Source organism: Oncorhynchus kisutch, linkage group LG13 (assembly GCF_002021735.2).
Source record: "Oncorhynchus kisutch isolate 150728-3 linkage group LG13, Okis_V2, whole genome shotgun sequence".
Classification (NCBI taxonomy): Eukaryota; Metazoa; Chordata; class Actinopteri; order Salmoniformes; family Salmonidae; genus Oncorhynchus; species Oncorhynchus kisutch.
In genome coordinates, this window is record NC_034186.2 from 66,827,468 (window position 1) to 66,854,189 (window position 26,722).

Consider the following 26,722-nt stretch of genomic DNA (forward strand, 5'->3'; position numbering starts at 1 on the left):
CAGTATTTATGCTGCAGTAGTTTATGTGTCAGGGGGATAGGGTCAGTTTGTTATATCTGGAGTACTTCTCCTGTCCTATTCGGTGTCCTATGTGAATCTAAGTGTGCGTTCTCTAATTCTCTCCTTCTCTCTCTCGGAGGACCTGAGTCCTAGGACCATGCCCTCAACTGTTCTGCCTTCTTATTATTCGAACATGCTGATCATTTATGAACATTTGAACATCTTGGCCATGTTCTGTTTTAATCTCGACCCGGCACAGCCAGAAGAGGACTGGCCACCCCACATATGCTCTCTCTAATTCTCTCTTTTTTTCTCTCTCTCTCGGAGGACCTGAGCCCTAGGACCATGCCCCAGGACTACCTGACATGATGACTCCTTGCTGTCCCCAGTCCATCTGACTGTGCTGCTGCTCCAGTTTCAACTGTTCTGCCTTATTATTATATGACCATGCTGGTCATTTATGAACATTTGAACATCTTGGCCATGTTCTGTTATAATCTCCACCCGGCACAGCCAGAAGAGGACTGGCCACCCCACATAGCCTGGTTCCTCTCTAGGTTTCTTCCTAGGTTTTGGCCTTTCTAGGGAGTTTTTCCTAGCCACCGTGCTTCTACACCTGCATTGCTTGCTGTTTGGGGTTTTAGGCTGGGTTTCTGTACAGCACTTTGAGATATCAGCTGATGTACGAAGGGCTATATAAATAAATTTGATTTGATTTGATTTCCCATCCCACCCCCATCCCACAGGACCTCCCCAATCCAAAGTTAGATTAGTGGTTCACAATAGTAGTCTTTTTACAGAGTCATACCTTGAAGAAGGAGCTAATATGTTTCCCTATGCATGAGTCCTACAGATATTTCCATGTTTATAATGTCCATGAATGACAGCAGCCACTGCTGTCTGCTTAAAGAATGAGGAGCCTGCCAACATGAGGCCAGAATTTTCTTGGCTGCTGTTAATCGAGCCAGCTGAATACATCCCTGTTTGGCAGATAGGTCTGAAGTAGTGTCATCGTTTAAAATAAAATAAATTGTGAACACGATACATTTCTACCCATTATGTCAGAAAGACAACCCCAGAAGCGTAAAACCCCTGGGCATTCCCAAACCACATTAAAAGATTTGAGGGCAGATTCAGATTCATTAGACTATTTTAAAGATGTGTATACTGGCTAAGGTGTCTCAAGATGGACTAACAGTACTATTGCCACTTTTTTCAAATTTTTCAAGCGAAGGTCTTTTAAGAGAGTATGCGAGCACACTCGTTCAGTTCGCTTAGCCTAGTTTGGCTAGGCTCCAGTCGAGCCGAGGCATGTGGAAGGCTTAAGCCTAGAATAGCCTTTTTCCTTGTGGGGACCGGTGAAATGTCCCCACTTGTCCGAATTTTCCTTGTTTTACTATTTTTTTCAAACACACACACCCACACACACTTATCCCCAGCAGCCCTTGGCAAAAACAATCAAACCGCTTTGTCTCTTTGTCTTCACCCCTGACCCCTGACTCTGCCACTGCTTTCTGAAGACTGATCCCGGACAGCGCTGGACTGTGCTTTTCAACTTGTCCCAGTCCCACCTGCCTATTGAACAGATGCCCTGAGGAGACGCAGCTGAGCAGGATCAAAAGTGGTGATGGACAATCAAATGTCACTGAGGTCACTGGGTGTGGCATGTAACTGGAGAGCTCCAGAGGTGCAAACAGGGTAGCCTATAAACAACGGGTCCCATCCGCTGCCTCTGCTCTCTGTAGGGTCAGGAAGTCAGGAAGAGTTGAGGGCAGGTGACTACTTGTTTCAATAGTTAGAGGGCTGTTAGTTAGTGGTCAGGAGAGGGACTGTAAGGTTTTTCTACAGGTATGCAAACATTTACTACAGTGTGCACTAATGAACATGGTCACGTCCAGCCAGGGGTCAGAAGATAAAGGTCACCCCATAGATCAGAACCACAGGGATCAGCCTCTACTCACACTGGGTAGAATGTGTTAAGTATGCGTTCAGTAAGTTCCGACAGGAGAGACCGCATTCACTCTCCACACAGTTACGTTGGGTGGTCAGCCCCCTCTCTCTCCCTAATCTGACTGAGTTGTGTGCAGTGGCTTATGCCTCAAAACCTAACTCATATTACTGTGTGTGTGTGTGCGTGTGTGCGTGCGTGCATGTGGCTTACTTCTCAAACTAAACTCATATTACTGTGTGTGTGTGTGTGTGTGTGTGTGTGCGTGCGTGCATGTGGCTTACTTCTCAAACTAAACTCATATTACTTCATCTCCCTGGATGTAGAGATAATTACCTGGTTTAGGAATAATTCAACCTGTATTCTCTGGTTTAACCAGCCTCCTCTCCTCTGGCCGCCTGCACAAACACTAACACACACGTTCAGACAGACAAACACACATATGTTTAGACAGACAAAGCACATACTGTACACATATGTTCAGTCCAACACAGCCACACACACGTACAGTCAATTACAGCCACACACATTCAAACAGACAGCCACTCACATGTGGTTTTCAGTTTCAATTCCCTGTCTGTGCAGTCAGTATGGGTGTGCTTGTGTCATCAACACTTGCTATTTACTCAAGAACATGAACTGTTACATTATCCATAGGATATGCTGTCCTTGCTGTGTGTGTGTGTGTGTGTGTGTGTGTGTGTGTGTGTGTGTGTGTGTGTGTGTGTGTGTGTGTGTGTGTGTGTGTGTGTGTGTGTGTGTGTGTGCGTGCATTGACGTGTCATTCCCTAGGTGACAGAGGTGACAGCTTCGTCTATCACGCGAATGCAAGGCAAAGGTTCATTGTATTCAGTAAACACACACACACATACCTCTGCTCTGACAGCCTTTCCTACAAATAGACCTGTTCATATTCCTACTGTTCTTCCGGGGGATGTAATCTTGAACAGAGTGACACTCAGTTAACCAGATACATTGGGCCTGGGCTCGTACCACGCATATCTAATTCAGACGGACAAAGGGGACGGAGACCCTGCTGTAACTGGCAGCCAGCCAGTCAGCCAATCAGCCAGTCAGTCAGCCCCGCCCACTCACGTCTCAGGACCAGGAAAAGAGCAACACATGGCATAAACACCCACAGGCTGTCTGCTCAGGATAGCCAGGGCTTTGGAAGATTACAACAGAACACTGACATTCATATAAAGCAGCGGCTTTGAATAAATAACAGCCTTAAGTTGATTTGCTCTCAGCTCACACACACTTGCCCATGGAGCTCTGTGGGGACGGGATAAAGCATGGCAACGACGGGGATAAAGCAAGGTAACAAAGGGGATAGCTTTAATTCGGTTACGGATCATTAGAATGGCACTGCTGGAGATGAGCTTCTCTTCTCTCAGGGAAGCAGCATAGATACCTTTGGTTTTTAGCTGCAAACAAACAAATAGGCTTCACAACACATAGTAAATAGCCCATACACCAACTGTACAGGGCTGGCTCAGATATTGTCTTGTCACATTGGTTTTTCCATCATGGTTCCAGTGAATATCGTAGATGGATGAGCCGGCTAGTGAAGTATAGGCCTTCAGCTTGGCTACATAGTGTCAAATGTTGGACAATTATACAGTAACGGAATTGCGCTAAGACTCCAATTCTTCTATTAAAATGTATGCTAAACAAAAAACATGAATTTCAAAGTTCAACAAACCATACAACTCTATGCACAAGGGCTACTTTTAACAAACAACTGTGCAGATGCAAACTTTGGAAACAGAATTTCGGTAAAATCATTGTTTTGTGTCCACATTTTACAAAAAGTCTTAAATATCTGCTCACAATGAAAATGCAACGATGTAGAAAGAATGGGGTGTCAGCTATGTCATGACACATAGACTTTGAAAAAATCTATTTTGGTTATTGAACTATATTAAGTGAAGTGGATTTACACCCAGTAACGGAATTTCATCATGGGTCCCAAATCTGTATTACACAGAAAATAATCATTATGGATAAGAAATGTAATTATTTTCATGGTGATGGATCCTAAATAGGTACACTAAGGTATAAACATGTGTCATGATCGTCGTAAGAACACTCGGACCAAAGCGCAGCGTGAAATCGGTTCGACATATTTTATTTGAAGTGAACTGCACAAAAACAATAAAGAATAAACGAAACCTGACGTTCTGGAGTGCTCACAGGCAACAACACAAAAACAAGATCCCACAAAACACAGTGGGAAAATGGCTGCCTAAATATGATCCCCAATCAGATACAACGATAAACAGCTGCCTCTGATTGGGAACCATACCAGGCCAACAACCTAGATTACCCACCCTAGTCACACCCCGATCTAACCAAAATAGAGAATAAAAGTCTCTCTATGGTCAGGGCGTGACAACATGCAATATCCTCCTTTGCATATTTGGGTATTATTCTACACACATATTCTACAAAAGACCAAATTTGTTTGATCCGGACAGAACCAAATCTGAACCAATAATAGACGTCTATGTTGCACAAGTTTGGACATCAAAGTACAGCACAGTAGAGCTCAGTTGAGTTCAGTACAGCACAGCATATAACAGCAAAGTTGAGTAGAGTCGAGTTCAGTACAGTACAGTACAGTCAAGTACAGTCAAGTTTAGTTCAGTACAGTACAATACATTATAGTTTACTCAGCTCTAGTGCATTCTACTGTATACAGTAATGAACTATACTCTACTTTTCTTTACTGTACTGTGCTGTCCAAACTTGTGAACCCAGCTGTTGTTTGTGACTACTATGATTTCCCATTGTAGCCAATTCAATTGCAGAAATTCAGATTTTTGGGGGGGAAATTCCTTTACCAATTTTGAGTTTCACCACTTATAAATTCATAAATTCATTCTTCCAGTTCTCTGCTGCCAATGACTGGAACGAACTACAAAAATCTCTGAAACTGGAAACACTTATCTCCCTCACTAGCTTTAAGCACCAACTGTCAGAGCAGCTCACAGATTACTGCACCTGTACATAGCCCAACTATAATTTAGCCCAAACAACTACCTCTTTCCCTACGGTATTTAATTAATTAATACATTTTGCTCCTTTGCACCCCATTATTTTTATTTCTACTTTGCACATTCTTCCATTGCAAATCTACCATTCCAGTGTTTTACTTGCTATATTGTATTTACTTTGCCACCATGGCCTTTTTTTGCCTTTACCTCCCTTATCTCACCTCATTTGCTCACATCGTATATAGACTTGTATCTACTGTATTATTGACTGTATGTTTGTTTTACTCCATGTGTAACTCTGTGTCGTTGTATGTGTCGAACTGCTTTGCTTTATCTTGGCCAGGTCGCAATTGTAAATGAGAACTTGTTCTCAACTTGTCTACCTGGTGAAATAAAGGTGAAATAAAAAAATAAACAAAATTGATATCAGTAAAAAACCCGATAACTAACTTTCATTATCCTCCGTCATCATAAGGGAGAGAAATTTGAAAATAGATATATGGGGTTTTGGAATTACAAGCCACAAGGCAATGATTCTTAACCTTACAGTAGGCAGACAAATGTCTCCAAAACTAAATATAAGTGTTGATATTATTTCAACATTCGTGTGTTTTGATGTATTTCTTATACCTTTTAAGACTTTTTTCTGGTAGACGTTATCTAAGAACTATTTTCCATCTATTTGACAAGAAATCAAATCCTTTGCTTATTCGAAATGGTTGAAAAATGCTATGCTTTAATTAGGAAAAATAAATAGACTCTTAGCTTTAATTTCACACCAAATTTGACATGCTCTTATGAACTTCACATGCTGGTGCTCATGGGTCCTTTTACAGGGAAATGACCAGGGTGTTAGTGTGGGTCTAACTTTTTTCAAAATGCCAACTGACTTTTGTCAGACTGAGTACCTATCAGACAGGGATGCTAGGTGACCTTTCTCTCCCCTTCACAAACACACTGGCCTATTAGAGGGGCGTGACTCAGCATAATCTCTCCACCGACAGACAGACAGACAGACAGACAGACAGACAGACAGACAGACAGACAGACAGACAGACAGACAGACAGACAGACAGACAGACAGACAGACAGACAGACAGACAGACAGACAGACAGACAGACAGACAGATAGTCAGACAGACAGACAGACAGACAGACAGATGTACCAACCACAGGAGGATGGTGGCACCTTAATTGGGGAGGACGGATCGGAATAAGTGGAATGGTATAAACAACATCAAACATATGGTTTCCATGTGTCTGATGCCATAATATTTGCTCTGTTCAAGACATAATTTTAAACCGTCCTCCCCTCAGCAGCCTCCTGTGGTACCAACGCACACACACACACACGTGTCTCTGGCCATGCGTCAACTCTTGACACTGAGGAGCTGAGCAGGACATGATTCCAAAGAAACAGAGAGTTGAAGAAAAAAAGAGAGCAGGAATGAAAGAGCGATTCAAATGGAAATGTGAGTGTCAGCCTAACTCTGACAGGTGGAGCTGTTTGTTACGCTAACTGACCGTCTAGCTGCCAGGCCAAGCAGACTGGTGGACATTTTTACAGATGTATTTCTCTATCTGTCTTTTCTTCCTCTAGCTGACAGCAGAGTACACAGACACACAACAGGACGAGACGTGATTGGGGTGGGAGAAAATATAAACGGCTCAATTTGACGGGTCAGTACTTCTTAGCCAATGCAATATAGTGAGAGTTGTCTCAGTGTGGTGCCATTTTGGTTCAATACGTTGGGTGAGTGAGTCCATGTCCACCCTGGTCCATGAGGCTGTCGTGTCTCTACTATGGTTAAATGATACCTCGTGCTATTTTCAAATCGATTAGCTAACGTTTAATTGATTACGTTTGAATTAAACCATTAACCATTAATAACCTGGAACACCACGGAAGCATTAGTTTATATGGAGTGTCTATCTCCCGAATCCACTCCAATCTGAAGATCTTTTATATCAATACCAGTCAATCAGTCATTAACTATTATTTACCTTATATCAGTCTCATCTGAACGTCATAAAATTCTTGGTTAATCATCCATACACAAATTGGCTCAATGACTTATTTACTAACTATTTCAACAATTACAGAATATAAAATACATCATAACATTATACAGTACATAACATCCCTAGTGGACCAAACAAAAACAGTTTGGTTATAACACGATAGATTCAGAGAGGAAAAGGGGGATGTGGAGGAAGACAAAGGAACATGGGTCTCTATCGGACATGGAAAAATATTCTCACATAAATATGAATGCATATGCACTTTAACAATCGCTCGTTCGGATAAAGGAATGTATTTACGATTGAGCTGGTGATGTGAGGCTCTGGTTTGCCCAGTCGAGGTCGCCATTGTCATTTGTAGATTCTGCCGGGTCGTCGTGGAGTGAGATGTTTATCTCACTAGTGGTCTTCTGCGTCAGACAATGTTCTTACTACCATTCCAGCTGCAGTGTGTTAGGCTGTAATCTAGGGCTCACTTCTTGAGTGGTCAATAGTTCAGAGTTCATACCATTTCACATGTGGAGCAAGCTCTCGTGTTTTCTGGCCTGTAGGGTTGAAATTAGAATTAGCCCTTTTTAAATGTGAGGACAAATCCTCACGGTATTTGGGCCTGAGGATTATTTTTGTCACGGAGGCTATTATTCAAGAGTGGAAAAGGGGTTGGTCTACCATTTCCAACCAAAGTCTATTCATTTGGGCGTGGCTACTGACTTAGTTAAACTTTACATGGAGGCCAATTCTCTCATTTTAAAGGTTAACATCACATTACATCATTTCGCTAATAGTTTCATCTTTACTCATTCATTTTATACAAGAATTAGTTGCGAGCCTCATAACTGAGGAACCTGTATAAACAGAGTTAGGGTAATATGGCTATATTGTCTTTCATGAGGTCACGAACATGAAACAAAATGGACCCGGTCGTAGCTGGCTTCCACCGACCGTTTACACATTCTCTAAAATAGGAATATTGTTCAATTCTCAAATTCAGGGACATAGAATTTGGGCTAGCATCATGACAAGGCCATATAACCTGTACATAATATTGTGTGTGTATTTACAAACGCTCTTATTAAACGTGTTCAATTCCTCAAATGTATGCTAATCATATTCATAAAGCCACAAAAGGCCAGTTAATGTTTGAACGTCCAAACACTAATTATTGCCATCTGGATTATGAGAAACACATGCGGAATCAATAATAAGAAATAATGATTCTACAGTTAAGTAAGACTGTAAGCCTAGTATAAGCACATCTCTGGCCTCCTCATGTGTATGGCTTACAGGGGCTGTGAGCTATGCTATTAACTACACAGGTGTGATCCTGTTAAAACAGGGGATTCATAAGGTCTTGGTATTGTGGAGAGAATAAGGAGAGGATAATCAGAACACAATATAGACCTGTCAGACTTTATCCCACCATCCTCTCCTCTCCTCTCCTCTCCTCTCCTCTCCTCTCCTCTCCTCTCCTCTCCTCTCCTCTCCTCTCCTCTCCTCTCCTCTCCTCTCCTCTCCTCTCCTCTCCTCTCCTCTCCTCTCCTCTCCTCTCCTCTCCTCTCCTCTCCTCTCCTCTCCCCTCCCCTCCCCTCCTCTCCTCTCCTCTCCTCTCCTCTCCTCTCCTCTCCTCTCCTCTCCTCTCCTCTCCTCTCCTCTCCTCTCCTCTCCTCTCCTCTCCTCTCCTCTCCTCTCCTCCCCTCCCCTCCCCTCCTCTCCTCTCCTCTCCTCTCCTCTCACCCATATCCTCCTCTCCTCTGCTTCCTCTCGCCCCTACCCTTCTCCCCCTTCCTCTCCTCTCACCTCTCCTCCTCCCCTCCTCATATCCAGACCACCTAGGTACCCCAGGGGTGTTCGCTGAAGAAAACCCTTATCTCCACTGGATAACATTTACATTTTTACCTCAGACAGTCAGACAGCTCCCCCAATCCCTGTCCACCCCTCCCTTCCCTTCCCCTCCCCCCAAACATATACCCCTCCCTTCCCCTTCCCTATCCTCTGCCCAAACCCCCTTCCATTGCTTGCTCTACCCCTACTATCCTTCTCTGCTAAAGGGCACACAGACCCCCTCCAAGGACCTGCTGCCAGGTGCGCCTCCATCGATACCCAAGCTGGCGACAGGCCATCCCACTACTGGGTCTCTCCCCTCTTTTCACTATTTCCCCTCTACCCCTCTCTCTTTGTGTCTGTGTGTTCAAGGGGTGTACTGGATGGATGCAGGGGGCAGAGAGGGCTGGGGTTTTGGGGGGAATCTTACAGATGTGAGGAGAGCAGACAGCCCCAATTTTCTCTTTGGCAAAACAGACAATCAATAAAATGCTTTTATACAGTATCTCTCTCTCCCCTGCTATCTGTCCTCCTAGGATGCTTTGTGTAAGATTCCCTGCCTGGGGCATACTCCCTACACACACAGATTCACACAGACATACAAACACACAGACGCACACGCACCCACACACTTATCCTCGACAGCCCTCGGCAAAACAAACCGAACCTCTTTGTCTCTTTGTCTTCACACCTGACTCCTGACTCTATCAACCTCCGTCTCGCTCTCTCTCTCTATCTTTCTCTCTCTTTCTTTATCCCTCTCTTTCTCTCTCCCATCAACTCAGTAATTGTCTGCATTAACTCGTTTCAGAGGATGAATGAATATGAATTCATCACATTAACACTCCACTTCAATTCTGCCGACGGGGGGAATTATGGAGGACAGATGAGCTGATTAAGGGATTCATGAGACCTCACACAGCCATAAAATATTGATGCAGTCAGGCTCTGAGTCCTGTTCAGAAATGTATCTATCAATCTATCTACCATTCTTATTAATCCCTAATCACTGATTCCTTAAATAAGCAGCTAGCGGAAGAATTGAATAGCTATCTGACCCAGAGTTAAAGAGGCCCACAGACCTCATGCTGATTAGATCAAGACCCAAAGGTTACTGCTCAAGTACACAAGTACTCAAGTACACAGTAAACGCAGTCAATTGGTCAGTCAACAATGATTCAGATTGCATCATTCAGATAGGTACTGCATGTGTTAAGCAGTATTGGTGTCTCTGAGGGGTCTTTGGCCTGGTTTGATAACTACCACTCTCAAAGCCAGAACATCTGCTGTCTCAGCCACTGCCTGTCACCAAGTGAGTACCCCAAGGGTTGATCCTAGGCCCCCACACTCTTCTTAATATACATCAACAACATAGCTCAGGCAGTAGGAGCGTAGGAGCCTAGTGATTAGAGCGTTGTTCAAACCCCCGAGCTGACAAGGTACAAATCTGTCGTTCTGCCCCTGAACAGGCAGTTAACCCACTGTTCCTAGGCCGTCATTGAAAATAAGAATTTGTTCTTAACTGACTTGCCTAGTTAAATAAAGGTAAAATAAAACAATTATACTCAGATGGTCCCTCCCTGGATTTTGTGTTAAACGCTCTACAACAAAGCTTTCTTAGTGTCCAACAAGCTTTCTCTGCCCTTAACCTTGTTCTGAACACCTGCAAAACAAAGGTAATGTGGTTTGGTAAGAAGAAAGCCCCTCTCCCCACCAGTGTGATTACTACCTCTGAGGGTTTAGAGCTCATAACAAGTACTTGGGAGTATTGCTTGATGGTACAACCGTCCTTCTCTCAGCACATATCCAAGCTGCAGGCTAAGGTTACATCTAGACTTGGTTTCCTCTATCGTAATCGCTCCTCTTTTACCCCAGCTGCCAAACTAACCCTGATTCGTATGACCATCCTACCCATGCTAGATTATGGAGACATAATTTATAGATCAGTAGGTAAGAGTGCTCTCGAGCGGCTAGATGTTCTTTACTATTCGGCCATTAGATTTGCCACCAAAGTTCCTTATTGGACACATCACTGCACTCTATATTCCTCTGTAAACTAGTCACCCCTGTATACCTGTCGCAAGACCCACTGGTTGACGCTTATTTATAAAACCCTCTAAGGCCTCACTCCCCCCTATCTGAGATATCTACTGCAGCCCTCATCCTCCACATACAACACCCGTTCTGCCAGTCACATTCTGTTAAAGGTCCCCAAAGCACACACATCCCTGGGTCGCTCCTCTTTTCAGTTAGCTGCAGCTAGCGACTGGAACGAGCTGCAACAAACACTCAAACTGGACAGTTTTATCTCAATCTCTTCATTCAAAGACTCAATCATGGACACTCATACTGACAGTTGTGGCTGCTTTACGTGATGTATTGTTGTCTCTACCTTCTTGCCCTTTATGCTGTTGTCTATACCCAATAATGTTTGTACCATGTTTTGTGCTGCTACCATGTTGTGCTGCTGCCATGTTATGTTGTTGTCTTTGGTCTCTCTTCATGTAGTGTTGTGGTGTCTCTCTTGTCTTGATGTGTGTTTTAGCATATATTTTTTATTTTAATCACAGCCCCCACAGGAGGCCTTTTGCCTTTTGGTAGGCCGTTGTCGTGTCTTTACTATCATTAACTGAAGACTGGTAGTTTTTTATCAAAGATTCTCTGTAATTAGTTATTATGCGATTAGACTGATCTCTCTCTCCATCTCTCTCCCTCTCTCTTTCAGTTGTGGTTAGAGTGGATAGTTCAGAGTGAAATTCGTTATAGAATGGATGTTTCGGCGGTTGTCGTTCTTCGCGTTCAATGATACTGAATTCCTAGCTGCAGACTAGTAATTAATATCAAAGACTTGTTCTTATTCTGTCTGTTTCGATAGTCTAAGAGTTTAACCACGTGGTATGGTTAAAAGATTCAGCAATGGTCTACAACCTTTGTCTCCCCTAATGGAGAAAAACATGGTCTGCAACCTTTACCCATCTCGTAATTGAGGTAAGCTCGATCTGCTGATCGAAAACCCGAGTGGGGGTTTTATTCGGAAGGCAGAAAAGGGCTGTCCCAGGACGCCTGAGCCTAACTGGGCTCAGGGGCGGTCCTCTGATTTAGTTAACTCCAATCCCCTTTTTGAGTTTTCCTTCATTAAACAGTCCAAAATCATATTACACAATTTTACAAACGGTATCATACTCACTCATTCATCTTATACAAAATTAGATGTAAACCTCATATCTGAGGCTATTATATAAACAGTGTTATGGTAATGTGGCTACACCGTCTCCCATGAGCTTCCCCAAGTTGTAACAAACGGACCAGTTCGTAGCTGGATTCTTCACCGATCTTTTATACTTTCTCCGGAACATGAAATTTGTTCGTACCTCAAGTTCTGTGAGGTGGAAGGAATTTCTTTGTTCTCTATGAAAATGTACTCTCTCTATACTGTGTGTCCATGAGGAGATCCTCAGGAATTTACGACGTCTCTCTGACCACAGCAACCTAGTTGAAGGAGGAAAGGGGGAGGCAGGGAGAGGGGGATGGGGCTTGCTATACCCAAAGAGGCCAACGTCATGACACCATCATTGTAAATACAAATTTGTTCTTAACTGACTTGCCTAGTTAAATAAAGTTAAAAAAATAATTATAATTAATTAACTAAAAAGTGCTCAAAGTGGGACCGTTTCCCATTGGTTCTGAAAGGAGAGGAGAGGACTGAGAGGAGATGTTGTGTATCAGTGACAGCATAGACATATTGTGCACGTACGTACACACGCACACAAACACACAGCTGACTCACAAGAAATATCCTCTCCAGCTGATCCTGGATGTCCTTCATCCCAGGGAAAGCTGCCACTCCTTGGATCATCTCGATGAAGATGCATCCTACACCCCTGGGGAGACACAGACAGCATCCCCATTAGAGACAGACAGACAGCATCCCCATTAGAGACAGACAGACAGCATCCCCATTAGAGACACACAGACAGCATCCCCATTAGAGACAGACAGACAGCATCCCCATTAGAGACAGACAGACAGCATCCCCATTAGAGACACACAGACAGCATCCCCATTAGAGACACACAGACAGCATCCCCATTAGAGACACACAGACAGCATCAACAGAGTTGGAGAGCTCCAGAGCCATCAGCAGTAAACATTTGAACCCCTCTATGAAGAATACTAGCCTCCACAACTACAATTCATCATGATTGAATCTATAGTGTACTCAAATGGCTTTGTAGAAGTGCACAGTATAGTTTGAAAGGCAAATGGTTTACTCTTGGGGAATATTTTAATTTCCATCTAAATCTATGGTTGATGTCTTGATTTAGCTCCAGTAAAGTATTTGTTCAGAAAACTAACTCTTCTCTCTCCACTGGCCATCCCATTATCCAACGATCTGAGGTGGTGATGGGTGGATAATGGGATGGCCAGTGGAGAGAGAAGGAGAGAGGGATGGAGAAAGAGAGAGGTGGCCAGTTCTGGAGAGTGGTGTGTGTGTGTGTGTGTGTTTAAACAGGTGTCAGAGCCCATTTGTCAGAGAGCTATTGTTTCCTGACAGATTCACTTTCTGGCCCAGTGCACACTGCTCCCTCTCTCCCTCTCTCTTTCCCTCCATCTCTACATGAGCGGTCCTGAGGTTGAGCGGTCCTGAGGTTGAGCGGTCCTGAGCAGCCACACAGCTAATGCAGAAAAAGAAAGTGGGATAAATAGAAAGAAAGAAAGAAAGAAAGAAAGAAAGAAAGAAAGAAAGAAAGAAAGAAAGAAAGAAAGAAAGAAAGAAAGAAAGAGAAAGGGAGAAAGACAGAGAGAAAACCACCAGCACCACTTTCATTGACTTAAACTCTCATTTTTGAAAACGTAATCTATACGTATAGACCAGGAAGAGCGCTATACATTTTGAGAAGTCCAATGGATTGAAGTAGGTGCTGGATTGAACAATACATGTTCATCACCAAACGGTTCAGATTTTTCCTAGATCTTTATACAGAGACTGGTGTTTAATCAGATACAGAGGTTTGGCTTGGCAGGGAGAGGAATCAAACCTGTTACCAACAGTGTGAAAACAACAGGGTTTCAACCACATCCTCCACTCTTCTTTTCACACCTCTCTCTGTCTGTCTGTCTGTGTCCACAGTGGTCTGTCAGCTTGACTGACAGGTGCCTGGTGAAATGGCAGGCTCACTGAGGCGATAACAGACATAAAAATAGACTAGAGGAAGAATCCCTGTTCCGTTCCACCCTATTCTTCTCTTTCCTCCTGTCTTCCAGATTCAGATCTGTTCCTTTAACCTGTCAGTGGTTTGACGGATATGGGACAGACTGTTACCCAAACCAGTGACCCAGCACTGAGCACACTGCGGTCGATGTGAGCGCTGACTGTTCATGGAACACTGCTTTCTAAGTGACGGTATAGGTCTTTCTATGTTGAGTGGCTCCAGTCTCGGTGGAGTGGAAAAGTGCCCTGAGGATTTGCCCACCTGCTCTACTGCCCATCTAGCCCGCTGCCTCTCCCTCCCCACTATGCTTTAATTACCCGCGCTGGGAAGCAGCTGGGGTCCTTGGAAAGGGGCGTCCTCGAGGACTGCCTGTCCAGATCGATGTGGCCATGGATCATTTCACAGCCTGGACGGCAGCTCTGGAAGACCCCTGTCCATATCCTGACTAAAGATATCTGTCTGTCGCCATAGGAAGGCCTGTGTCTGCCCATGTCCTCAGTAAATATTCCTTTCTGTCCATACTGAGGAGCCTCAGTCTCAGCCAGGCCAGGTCTCCCAGCTTCTCCTCAACCCCAGATAGAGACATGGCCAGGTCTCTCCCTCACCTCCTTATGGAACACATTCACACAGCTGTCTGTGGCTCTCTGTGGGGTTCACACCTCATCTGATCTAGAGGAGGAAGTATTCTCCCTGTTGTGGAGAGGGATGTGGCAAGAGGTAGGGGGTCAGGGGTTAAAGGTCAGTGGTACTACCCACCACATGTCCAGGCAGGTGGAGTAGTCTGTGGATCCCAGGAGGACATCAGGGGGGCGGTACCACAGGGTCACCACCTCATTGGAGTAGGTGTGGCTGGGGACTGACTTAGCCCGTGCCAGACCTGCAGGAGAGAACACACACAAACTGTAAGGAACAAATAGTGGGAACAGAAACATAATGTATATGTTAACTATATCATTGAATGCCCTCCACTGAGGCTCCATAAGATGAGAGAAAAGCTGACTGGTGCAAAGCAGAGCAGGTCTTGCCTGAGGTGCTCTTTGACATGGAGCCTGGGTACCAACAGGACCAGAGCTATCAGAATACTAATCAGACATATTCAAAGCTACAATAGACTATCTCCATACACAACATCTAACATCAAGGACACCGCCCCCCTAAGCTGACGGTACAGTATTGTATGTGTGTGTGTGTGTGTGTGTGTGTGTGCTGGCACTGCAGAGCCAGCTAGTTTTAATGAGTCTGGTGGCATTTAGCTAGCTGTCCTCCCAGGGGGTGAGACTGGTTCATTAAAGCATTTAGCTTAAACAGCCAAGGGTGCCAGCCCCTGGTGCCAGCCCTGTGTGTGTGTGTGTGTGTGTGTGTGTGTGTGTGTGTGTGTGTGTGTGTGTGTGTGTGTGTGTGTGTGTGTGTGTGTGTGTGTGTGTGTGTGTGTGTGTGTGTGTGAGTGTGCAGGGTGATGCAGGGCAGGGGGTAGTTAACATGTCCCTATGCCAGAATAGACCCAGAGGGAGGTTGAGCCAGGCTTTCTCACAGTCTAACACTGTAATTTACAGACTAATCTGACCTGTAAACAATAGGCTGTGTCACAGAGAGGAGAGACCAATATCCCAGACACACTGCGGGTGCTGTGAGATGTGTGTGTGTGTGTGTGTGTGTGTGTGTGTGTGTGTGTGTGTGTGTGTGTGTGTGTGTGTGTGTGTGTGTGTGTGTGTGTGTGTGTGTGTGTGTGTGTGTGTGTGTGTGTGTGTGTGTGTGTGTGTGTGTAGGGGGGACTGGGAGGTTAAAGCAGGGCAGGAGCAGGGATGAGAGATCTAATCATCATAAAAATACCAGAATAATAGACTGAATGGGTAGTTACAGTATATGGGTTGTCTGGCTGTAGGTTCATCTGAATGATAGAGAGATGGAGGGAGAAAGGCAGGGAGGGAAGGTAGAGGAAGGAGAGGGATGGAGGGAGAAGGGAGGGAGGGAAGGTAGAGGAAGGAGAGGGATGGAGGGAGAAAGGGTGGGAGGGAAGGTAGAGGAAGGAGAGGGAGGGATGGAGAAAGGGAGGGAGGGAAGGTACAGGAAGGAGAGGGATGGAGAGAGAAAGGGAGGGAGGGAAGGTAGAGGGAGGAGAGGGAGGGATAGAGAAAGGGAGGGAGGGAAGGTAGAGGAAGGAGAGGGATGGAGGGAGAAAGGGAGGGAGGGAAGGAAGGTAGAGGAAGGAGAGGGATGGAGAGAGAAAGGCAGGGAGGGAAGGTAGAGGAAGGAGAGGGATGGAGGGAGAAAGGCAGGGAGGGATGGTAGAGGAAGGAGAGGGAGGGATGGAGGGAGAAAGGCAGGGAGGGAAGGTAGAGGGAGGAGAGTGATGGAGAGAGAAAGGGAGGGAGGGACGGTAGAGGAAGGAGAGGGATGGAGGGAGAAAAGGAGGGGGGAGGTAGTGGGAGGAGAGGGATGGAGGGAGAAAGGGAGGGAGGGATGGTAGAGGAAGGAGAGAGATGGAGAGAGAAAGGGAGGGAGGGAAGGAAGGAAGGTAGAGGAGAGGGATGGAGGGAGAGAGTGAGGGAAGGAAGGTAGATGGAGGAGAGGGATGGAGGGAAGGAAGGGAGGGAGGGATGGAAGGAAGGTAGAGGAGAGGGATGGAGGGAGAGAGTGAGGGAAGGAAGGTAGATGGAGGAGAGGGATGTAGGGAAGGAAGGAAGGTAGAGGAGAGGGATGGAGGGAGAAAGGGAGGGAGGGAAGGAAGGAAGGTAGAGGAGAGAGATGGAGGGAGAGAGTGAGGGAAGGAAGGTAGATGGAGGAGAGGGATGGAGGGAAGGAAGGGAGTAGAGAGTTGTAGGGAGAAAGGGAGGGAGGGAAGGAAGGAAGGAAGGTAGAGGAGAGGGATGGAGGGAGAGAGTGAGGGAAGGAAGGTAGATGGAGGAGAGGGATGGAGGGAAGGAAGGGAGTAGAGAGTTGTAGGGGGAAAGACAGGGAATGATAGGAAATAGTGGGAGTGTGTACTGTACTTGCACTCCAGGACCTAGATGATTGAATTCCCTCTCCTCTCCTCCTCCAGTGTAGTCACCACGGTAACAGCACGAAACAGGTGGATGGATTGCTCTTGCTCTTTCTATAGAATGGTGACTTCCCGGTGGCCCTGACATTCTACATCAGAGCACACCTGAGAGACCTACTGCAGCGAGAGGCTCCATTTCAAAAGACCTGACCCCCAGGCTTCACACACATGCACCAACGCACACAACAACCTGCATACCTTCAAACACTGACACTCCTGGCATTGAGACGACAGTTTCACACTATACAACCGGTGTGGCTCCTGGCTGGCCTTCCATTCCAGTTCGTCCCGGAATGAAGGTCACACACCCACGCACGTATATGTAGGAAAGTACACACACACACACACACACTCATACAGGTAGCCCTGGGTGTAAAGTTCAGTCGAGAATTATACATCACACTATGTCCCCATGGCAACACCAGGGGTCAGAGAACAGAGGGCAGGAGAGGAGGAGGAAGAGAAGAGGGGGATGATGAAGAATACAGCCAGAGAGGAGACTGGAATCGACTCCATATCCCCCCTGGGACAAACAACCCAAGCCTTCTTTTGAAGTTCACTCTGAAGTCAAATGACTTTCAGGTCTCTCTGTGTAGCCTCCTCCTCATCTTCCTCGTCTTCCTCCTCCTCACTCCCCACCTCTTCGGCTGCTGTGTCTAAAGCTAAGATAAATCCACGGGGAGAAGAAACAAGATATACCAAAAAATATATTATTTGTTAAAATAAAAACCAGCATTTATCATTACAAAAAACACTGAAAAACAATCTTGCAGATGCTGCACTACACAACTTGTTTCCGTCATGAAATGTGTAGCCAGAATAGAAAACAGGGTAAATTAAATAATGTGTCACTCCTCGCCTGCATCATCCCAGTCTAATATATGATGATGAATGTATGATTGCGTGATATGTAACAATACCCCCTGCTCATATCTCAAATATATTTATATATAACAAAACTAGGTATAAAATGGCTTTAAAATATGCTATAATGCTTTGGAAGTAATTTAGCATACTTGCACAGGATTCTGCTGGCAATAACGGATTGTGTGCGCTTGGCAGATCATTTTTGTCTGGTCTGATAGATTCTGGGAAATGTGTGACGTGTGTGTGCGTGCTGGTGTGTGTGTGTCAACATGGCATGGCATGCATACTGTTACTGCTTCTTCGTGATCTGGGATGAGGACATTAACATTTTTATTCCCCTTTGCTTATCAAACACACACACATAAACAAGCAAAACTAGTATTTAAGATCAGAATTGGTTTTATTTCCTCTGCTAAGAAAATCCAATTAGAGACAGTTGTCTCACATGCCTAATTAATTCATCCATCCAGACATGGGCTTTCTACTTCCTGTGATTCTCCCCACTTCTCCTCTCATATACAGTAGTAATACATATATGTCTATCACAGCCTGTCTCTCTGTATGTCTCTCACAGCCTGTCTCTCTGTATGTCTATCACAGCGTGTCTCTCTGTATGTCTATAACAGCCTGTCTCTCTGTATGTCTATAACAGCCTGTCTCTCTATATGTCTATCATAGCATGTCTCTCTGTATGTCTATCACAGCATGTCTCTCTGTATGTCTATCATAGCCTGCATCTCCGTCTGTCTACCACAGCCTGTCTCTCTGTATGTCTATCACAGCATGTCTCTCTGTATGTCTATCATAGCCTGTCTCTTTGTATGTCTATCACAGCCTGTCTCTCTGTATGTCTATCACAGCCTGTCTCTCTGTAGGTCTATCACAGCCTGTCTCTCTGTATGTCTATCACAGCCTGTCTCTCTGTATGTCTATCATAGCCTGTCTCTCTGTATGTCTATCACAGCCTGACTCTCTGTATGTCTATCATAGCCTGTCTCTCTTTATGTCTATTACAGCCTGTCTCTCTGTATGTCTATCACAGCCTGTCTCTCTGTCTGTCTATCACAGCCTGTTTCTCTGTATGTCTATCATAGCCTGTCTCTCTGTATGTCTAACACAGCCTGTCTCTCTGTATGTCTATCACAGCCTGTCTCTCTGTATGTCTATCACAGCCTGTCTCTCTGTATGTCTATCACAGCCTGTCTCTCTGTATGTCTATCACAGCCTGTCTCTCTGTATGTCTATCACAGCCTGTCTCTCTGTATGTCTATCATAGCCTGTCTCTCTGTATGTCTATCACAGCCCATTTCACCATACTAAGTGATCCCTAATGAGATAGGCAGCAAACAGCACACATCCCAGTCAGGTATTTCCCTGTATACAGTTGAAGTGGGAAGTTTACATACACTCAGACTGGAGTCATTAAAACTCGTTTTTCAACCACAAACACATTTCTTGTTAACACAGCAGTTTTGACAAGTCGGTTAGGACATCTACTTTGTGCATGACACAAGTCATTTTTCCAACAATTGTTGACAGACAGATTATTTCACTTCACTACATTCACTGTATCACAATTCCAGTGGGTCAGAAGTTTACATACACTAAGTTGACTGTGCCTTTAAACAGCTTGGAAAACTCCAGAAAATGATGTCATGGCTTTAGAAGCTTCTGATAGACTATTTGACATCATTTGAGTGAATTGGAGGTGTACCTGTGGATGTATTTCAAGGCCTACCTTCAAACTCAGTGCCTCTTTGCTTGACATCATGGGAAAATCAAAAGAAATCAGCTAAGACCTCAAAAAAAAAATTGTAGACCTCCACAAGTCTGGTTCATCCTTGGGAGCAATTTCTAAATGCCTGAAGGTACCACATTCATCTGTACAAACAATAGTATGCAAGTATAAACATCATGGGGCCACGCAGCCGTCATACCGCTCAGGAAGGAGACTCGTTCTGTCTCCTAGAGATGAACGTTCCTTGGTGTGAAAAGTGCAAATCAATCCCAGAACAGCAGCAAAGGACCTTGTGAAGATGCTGCGGGAAACAAGTACAAAAGTATCTCTATCCACAGTAAAACGAGTCCTATATCGACATAACCTGAAAGGCCCCTCAGCAAGGAAGAAGCCACTGCTCCAAAACCGCCATAAAAAAAGACAGACTAAGGTCTGCAACTGCACATGGGGACAAAGATCGTACTTTTTGGAGAAATGTCCTCTGGTCCAATGAAACAAAAATAGAACTGTTTGGCCATAATGACCATTGTTGTGTTTGGATGAAAAAGGGGGAGGCTTGCAAGCCAAAAAACACCATCCCAACCGTGAAGCACAGGGGTGGCAGCATCATGTTGTGGGGAGCTTTTCTGCAGGAGGGACTGGTGCACATCACAAAATAGATGGCATCATGAGGTAGGAAAATGATGTGGATATATTGAAGCAACATCACAAGACATCAGTCAAGTTAAAGCTTGATTGCAATCTTCCAAATGGACAATGACCCCAAGCATACTTCCAAATTTGTGGAAAACTGGCTTCAGGACAACAAAGTCAAGGTATTGGTTTTTATTTATTTACTTTTCTGCTCTTTTGCACACCAATATCTCTACCTGCACATTACCATCTGATTATTTATCACTCCAGTGTTAATGTGCTAAATTGTAATTATTCGCCTACCTCCTCATGCCTTTTGCACACATTGTATATAGACTCTTTTTTTTCTACTGTGTTATTGACTTGTTTATTGTTTACTCCATGTGTAACTCTGTGTTGTTGTCTGTTCATGCTATGCTTTTTTGCTATGCTTTATTTTGGCCAGGTCACAGTTGCAAATGAGAACTTGTTCTCAACTAGCCTACCTGGTTAAATAAAGGTGAAATAAAAAAAATCTAAAATAAATAAATTGGAGTGGCCATCACAAAGCACTGACCTCAATCATATAGAACATTTGTGGGCAAACTGAAAAAGCGTGTGCGAGCAAGGAGGCCTACAAACCTGACTCAGTTACACCAGCTCTGTCAGGAGGAATGGGCCAAAATTCACCCAAATTATTGTGAGAAGCTTGTGATAGGCTACGTTTGACCCAAGTTAAACAATTTAAAGGCAATGCTGCCAAATACTAATTGAGTGTATGTAAACTTCTGACCCACTGGGGATGTGATGAAAGAATAAAAAGCTGAAATAAATCATTCTCTCTACTATTATTCTGACATTTCACATTGTTAAAATAAAGTGGTGATCCTAACTGACCTAAGACAGGGAATTTTTACTGTGATTAAATGTCAGGAATTGTGAATAACTGAGTTTAAATATATTTGGCTAAGGTGTATGTAAACTTCTGACTTCAACTGTACAGTCGTGGCCAAAAGTTTTGAGAATGACACAAATATTAATTTTCACAAAGTTTGCTGCTTCAGTGTCTTTAGATATTTTTGTCAGATGTTACTATGGAATACTGAAGTATAATTACAAGCATTTCATAAGTGTCAAAGACTTTAATTGACAATTACATGAAGTTGATGTAAAGAGTCAATATTTGAAGTGTTGACCCTTCTTTTTCAAGACCTCTACAATCCGCCCTGGCATGCTGTCAATTAACTTCTGGGCCACACTGATGGCAGCCCATTCTTGCATAATCAATGCTTGGAGTTTGTCAGAATTTGTAGGTTTTTGTTTGTCCACCCGCCTCTTGAGGATTGACCACAAGTTCTAAATGGGATTAGGGTGTGGGGAGTTTCCTGGCTATGGACCCAAATATCAATGTTTTGTTCCCCGAGCCACTTAGTTATCACTTTTGCCTTATGGCAAGGTGCTCCATCATGCTGGAAAAGGCATTGTTCATCACCAAACTGTTCCTAGATGGTTGGGAGAAGTTGCTCTCGGAGGATGTGTTGGTACCATTCTTTATTCATGGCTGTGTTCTTAGGCAAAATTTTGAGGGAGCCCACTCCCTTGACTGAGAAGCAACCCGAATGGTCTCAGGATGCTTTACTCTTGGTACGACACAGGACTGAAGGTAGCGCTTAGCTTGTCTTCTCCGGACAAGCTTTTTTTCCGGATACCCCAAACAATCGGAAAGGGGATTCATCAGAGGAAATGACTTTCCTTTTTTTTTTTTTTTTGCAGAATATCAGTCTGTCCCTGATGTTTTTCCTGGAGAGAAGTGGCTTCTTTGCTGCCCTTCTTGACACCAGGTCATCCTCCAAAAGTCTTCGCCTCACTGTGCATGCAGATGCACTCACACCTGCCTGCTGCCATTCCTGAGCAAGCTCTGTACTGGTGGTGCCCCGATCCCGCAGCTGAATCAACTTTACGAGACGATCCTGGCGCTTGCTGGACTTTCTTGGGTGCCCTGAAGCCTTCTTCACAACAATTGAACCACTCTCCTTGAAGTTCTTGATAATCCAATAAATGGTTGATTTAGGTGCAATCTTACTGGCAGCAATATCCTTGCCTGTGAAGCCCTTTTTGTGCAAAGCATTGATGACGGCACGTGTTGCCTTCCAGGTAACCATGGTTGACAGAGGAAGAACAATGGTTCCAATGCACCACCCTCCTTTTGAAGCTTCCAGTCTGTTATTCGAACTCAATCAGCATGACAGAGTGACCTCCAGCCTTGTCCTCGTCAACACTCACACCTGTGTTAACGAGAGAATCACTGACTTGATGTCAGCTGGTCCTTTTGTGGCAGGGCTGAAATGCAGTAGAAATGCTTCGGGGGGATTCAGTTCATTTGCATGGCAAAGAGGGACTTTGCAATTAATTGCAATTCATCTGATCACTCTTCATAACATTCTGGAGTATATGCAAATTGCCATCATACAAACTGAGGCAGCAGACTGTGAAAATTAATATTTGTTATTCTGAAAACTTTTGGCCATGACTGCATACATGCAGACAGACAGACAGACGGACAGACAGACAGACAGACAGGAATCCTCCATGAGGATACCTCTGACGTTCCAACCAGATTCCTTCATCTCCATTGTCACATTGCTGCACTCTCCACAGATCATTATCCTAACCAGCTGTCTTCAAACTATATCACTAACACACACACACACACGCACACACACACACACACACACACACACACACACACACACACACACACACACACACACACACACACACACAAACACACACACACACACACACACACACACACACACACTACCTGACAAGGGAGGGAGGGAGGGAGATTATACAGTGTCTTGAAAGCTAACATTTTTGTGGATATAGTATAGAACAAGTGACATCATCACTGCAATGTACTGTATCTATTGGTTGATTGTTAAACCAATGGCTGGATAGGTATTTGGATAGGTATTTGCAAGATGATTGTAATTTGCAGCATTGTTTTCAGGGTACCTAGGGGACATTTGTTTGTTCTGTTTCACTACAAGCTCAGCATAGAACATGTTGATAGTCTTATAATACCTCCCACAGTAGCCTGCGTCTGTTTCAAGGTGAGGCCTCCATCCAGCCAGACATAATAAAGTGTGATTGTGGAGGAAATGGTCTTTGTGAGACTCCTACACACAGCAGGGCAGAGAACAAAGACAATCAGAGAGACAGGAGAGCTCGACTTTCCATTTCTGCTGCCATACAATGGATACAATTAGCAGAGATGGAGTTGGCTGCGGGCCCATTGACTGGAGCAGGATTAGAAAGGAGAGACACCGCTCTGAGGAGAGAGAAAGGAGGACTCTCATAGTACACACACTGAGATATCAACATCTGAATGACTGGGAATGATCCACGCCACACGAGAGACACCCCGTTGAGAGATTGTAGACACACACACACTTATGTACGGGAGCACACACATACAGATGAACACACACACACATTTGCAATTCAGTCTCACACAAAGAAACAATGTCTTAGTTACGACTCTCTTCTTCGATGATAGTCAAGCATGAAAACGCAAATGTCTATTGCAGGCTATAAACCAATACACACACTAAACAGTAACACACACTTGCACGTGCAGAGAATTAAGTGTCCTGGAAGTACAGTGTGTGTGTGTGTGTGTGTGTGTGTGTGTGTGTGTGTGTGTGTGTGTGTGTGTGTGTGTGTGTGTGTGTGTGTGTGTGTGTGTGTGTGTGTGTGTGTGTGTGTGTGTGTGCGTGCGTGTGTGCGAGAGAGGCAAAAATATGACCATATGCTCCAAGACTCCATCAACAGCAGCTGTCATATACCAGATCCTGTCTCTCTCATTCGCACTGTGTGTGTGTGTGTAGATAGGTGATTACGGTCACCTTGGCACCATCGTAAAAACACACACACAAACACACACTACTTGAGTTTGTTCTATCCTTCAGCCTAACCATCTAAGGTTTTCATAACCCTCACTTGTTTGCCTTTGTTTGTGCTACTCATTAGGACAGAGAAACACACAAAGAGCTGAGGATGATTCTGGATCAGGTCCAGAAACAAATCAACCAGCAGGGACACAGAACTCATGCCACTGAGGCTGACAGGAAGTCAGCCTTTTCCTCCCCTCTCTCCCCTCTCCTTGATGCTCTCCAAGCCCCTCATTCCTCCCCCTTATCCCCATTTCCCACTACCTTCTCCCCCCCCCTTCTATCCCCCTTCCTATTCCCCAGTACCCTCGTCCTCTCCTTTCAGAACACATATGTCACTGAGATCCCCTAGGCTAGGGTTTGTGTCTATGTGTGTGTGAATCCACAGCAGTATTTCCATGGGATTTCCATTCTTTCGCATTTAGCATGTTGTCCATTATTTTCTCATTGCCTTCCAGTAATATGTCTACTCTATAATGAGGGGTTTACATTATTGATGAAGGTGTCTCCCCTGCCTGGGTGGCTAGAGGGATGGATGGAGGGGTGAATGGAGGGATTTGGAGATAGAGGGATGGATGGAAGGGTGAATGGAGGGATTTGGAGATAGAGGGATGATTTCTGATGTCTGGTCTGTGGTGCCAGTCTGAGCCGATCCCCTCTGGAAACCAGTCAAACCGCGTGGGTAGTATTTACAGAGCTGGGCACCATGAAAGGAGACTGGCCATATGGTGCTACCGCTTCAGGAGAGGTCTAACACACACACACACATGAGAGACAGAGAGAGAGCGAGAGAGCAAGCAAAACAGAGAGAGCGAGAGAGAGAAAGAAAGAAAGAAAGAAAGAAAGAAAGAAAGAAAGAAAGAAAGAGAGAGAGAAAGAAAGAGAGTGAGAGAGAGAGAAGAGAGCGAGAAGAGAGAGAGCGCGAGAGGGACAGAGACATAAAGAGACAGAGAGAAGCACAGAAATACAAAAGAGTGCTAGTCAGACAAAGCAAAGCCACCTACCGAAGTCGGCCAGTTTGAGTTCTCCAGTGTCAGAGATGAGCAGGTTCTGAGGCTTGAGGTCACGGTGCAGGATATACCTCTGGTGGATGTAGGACAGACCTCTCAGCAACTGGTACAGGAACAACTGATAGACAGAGAGGAGACCCACCGATAATCATTCATCATTAGATGTAATATCTATGAATGATTCAATTCATGAGTTCATTAGAGAAATGAGAAATTTTATTAGAGTAGGCTAATCATGAATCATTAAAACAATGTCGATCATGTGTCTATAATGGATTTCCAAGTCATCCACTATGCTGTCTCAATAGCAATATTTCCTTGTAATGTTTTTATTTTGTATCCTGCTATTTGTCCATTTAGTATCTACATCTCTCTTCTTCTCCATCTCTCTGGCTGATTCATAGCATTGTTTGGACTCATACGTAACAGAGAAAGGCGTTCCTGCCCATAGAGGAGTCATAACAGCTATCCATCAGTAGGAGGTGCTAATGTCTTCATTCAGCCTCAACACAACACCAGCCCTGGTATATTAACTTCCACAACTCATTTACACCACATCATTAACTCTATAACGCTTGCACGTACACACTCGCACACACCCTCACTCCACTCCCCAACGTCAATACTAGCCAATCAACCCAGAACTCCCCTCCCATCTTTTCCTCAGCTTGGACTATTGACCAGTGATCAAATAGATGCCCTCACAATGACCATCTGATCTCACGCATCGATAACAAATAGTGACTGGTTCATTCGAAGGCTTGAGAGGAGATCAATAAACAAACAATATAAATTAAATACATTTAAAAAAATGTCTGTTCTATTTATGAATATGTCACAAAGTGGTTTTCAGTTACATTCACATTCTAACAATGGGAAATAGGCGAGAAAATAAGAATCTACACAAAATAAACTGTCAATAAATGTCCTCATATTTACAATTTTTTCTCTGACACAGCACCTGAAAACAACATCAATGTCTATGGCTCTTTCAGATCCTGTGGTTTTTGTTCACTTTGCATCAATCAAATAATAATGAATTCTGAATCTGTGCAAATGCTGATCCTCCATTCCAACATTCCAATCTTTCATTGCAATTTCTCTCTTCCCAGCAGCACTAGCAGGGTCTCTGCCAATTAGGCAGAGCGAAATCCGTGGAGTCCAATCAGGGATCAGTCCTGTCTGGCATCTGGAGTCACCAGGTCAACAGTTTAGCATTCCTCAACTCGGCAGGCGGGCGATATGCGAAACAACGCACAACGTTGGAAATTAGCATGAGAAATGTGTGTTTACTCATGTATATCAAAACACACTCGTCAAAAGGCCCTGCCTCATTAAGTGGGCTAGGCAATCAAAAGGTTACTCATTTATTCACTCCCCTCTCTTTGCAAACGAAACATCAAAACGCTGCTTAAAATAACTCTTATTGTCGACGACAGGAAAACTGAAAATTCTGTCAAATTAGCATATTATATGGTAGAAAGTAAAGTACAAGG

The 26,722-nt window shown here is 44.4% G+C and overlaps 1 protein-coding gene across 2 annotated transcripts in view; it reads right to left on the bottom strand.

Annotated features, from left to right (window-relative positions):
- LOC109901131 (cyclin-dependent kinase 14) overlaps positions 1-26,722 on the bottom strand; it is a 207,512-nt gene that overhangs the window by 96,708 nt on the left and 84,082 nt on the right. For both annotated transcript variants that reach the window (XM_031787048.1, XM_031787049.1), the window contains 3 exons: positions 25,221-25,344; positions 14,760-14,880; positions 12,578-12,671 (listed from right to left, as the gene is read on the bottom strand). In XM_031787048.1, coding sequence (XP_031642908.1) covers positions 12,578-12,671; positions 14,760-14,880; positions 25,221-25,344 — 339 coding nt within the window. The remainder of the gene's footprint in view (positions 1-12,577; positions 12,672-14,759; positions 14,881-25,220; positions 25,345-26,722) is intronic.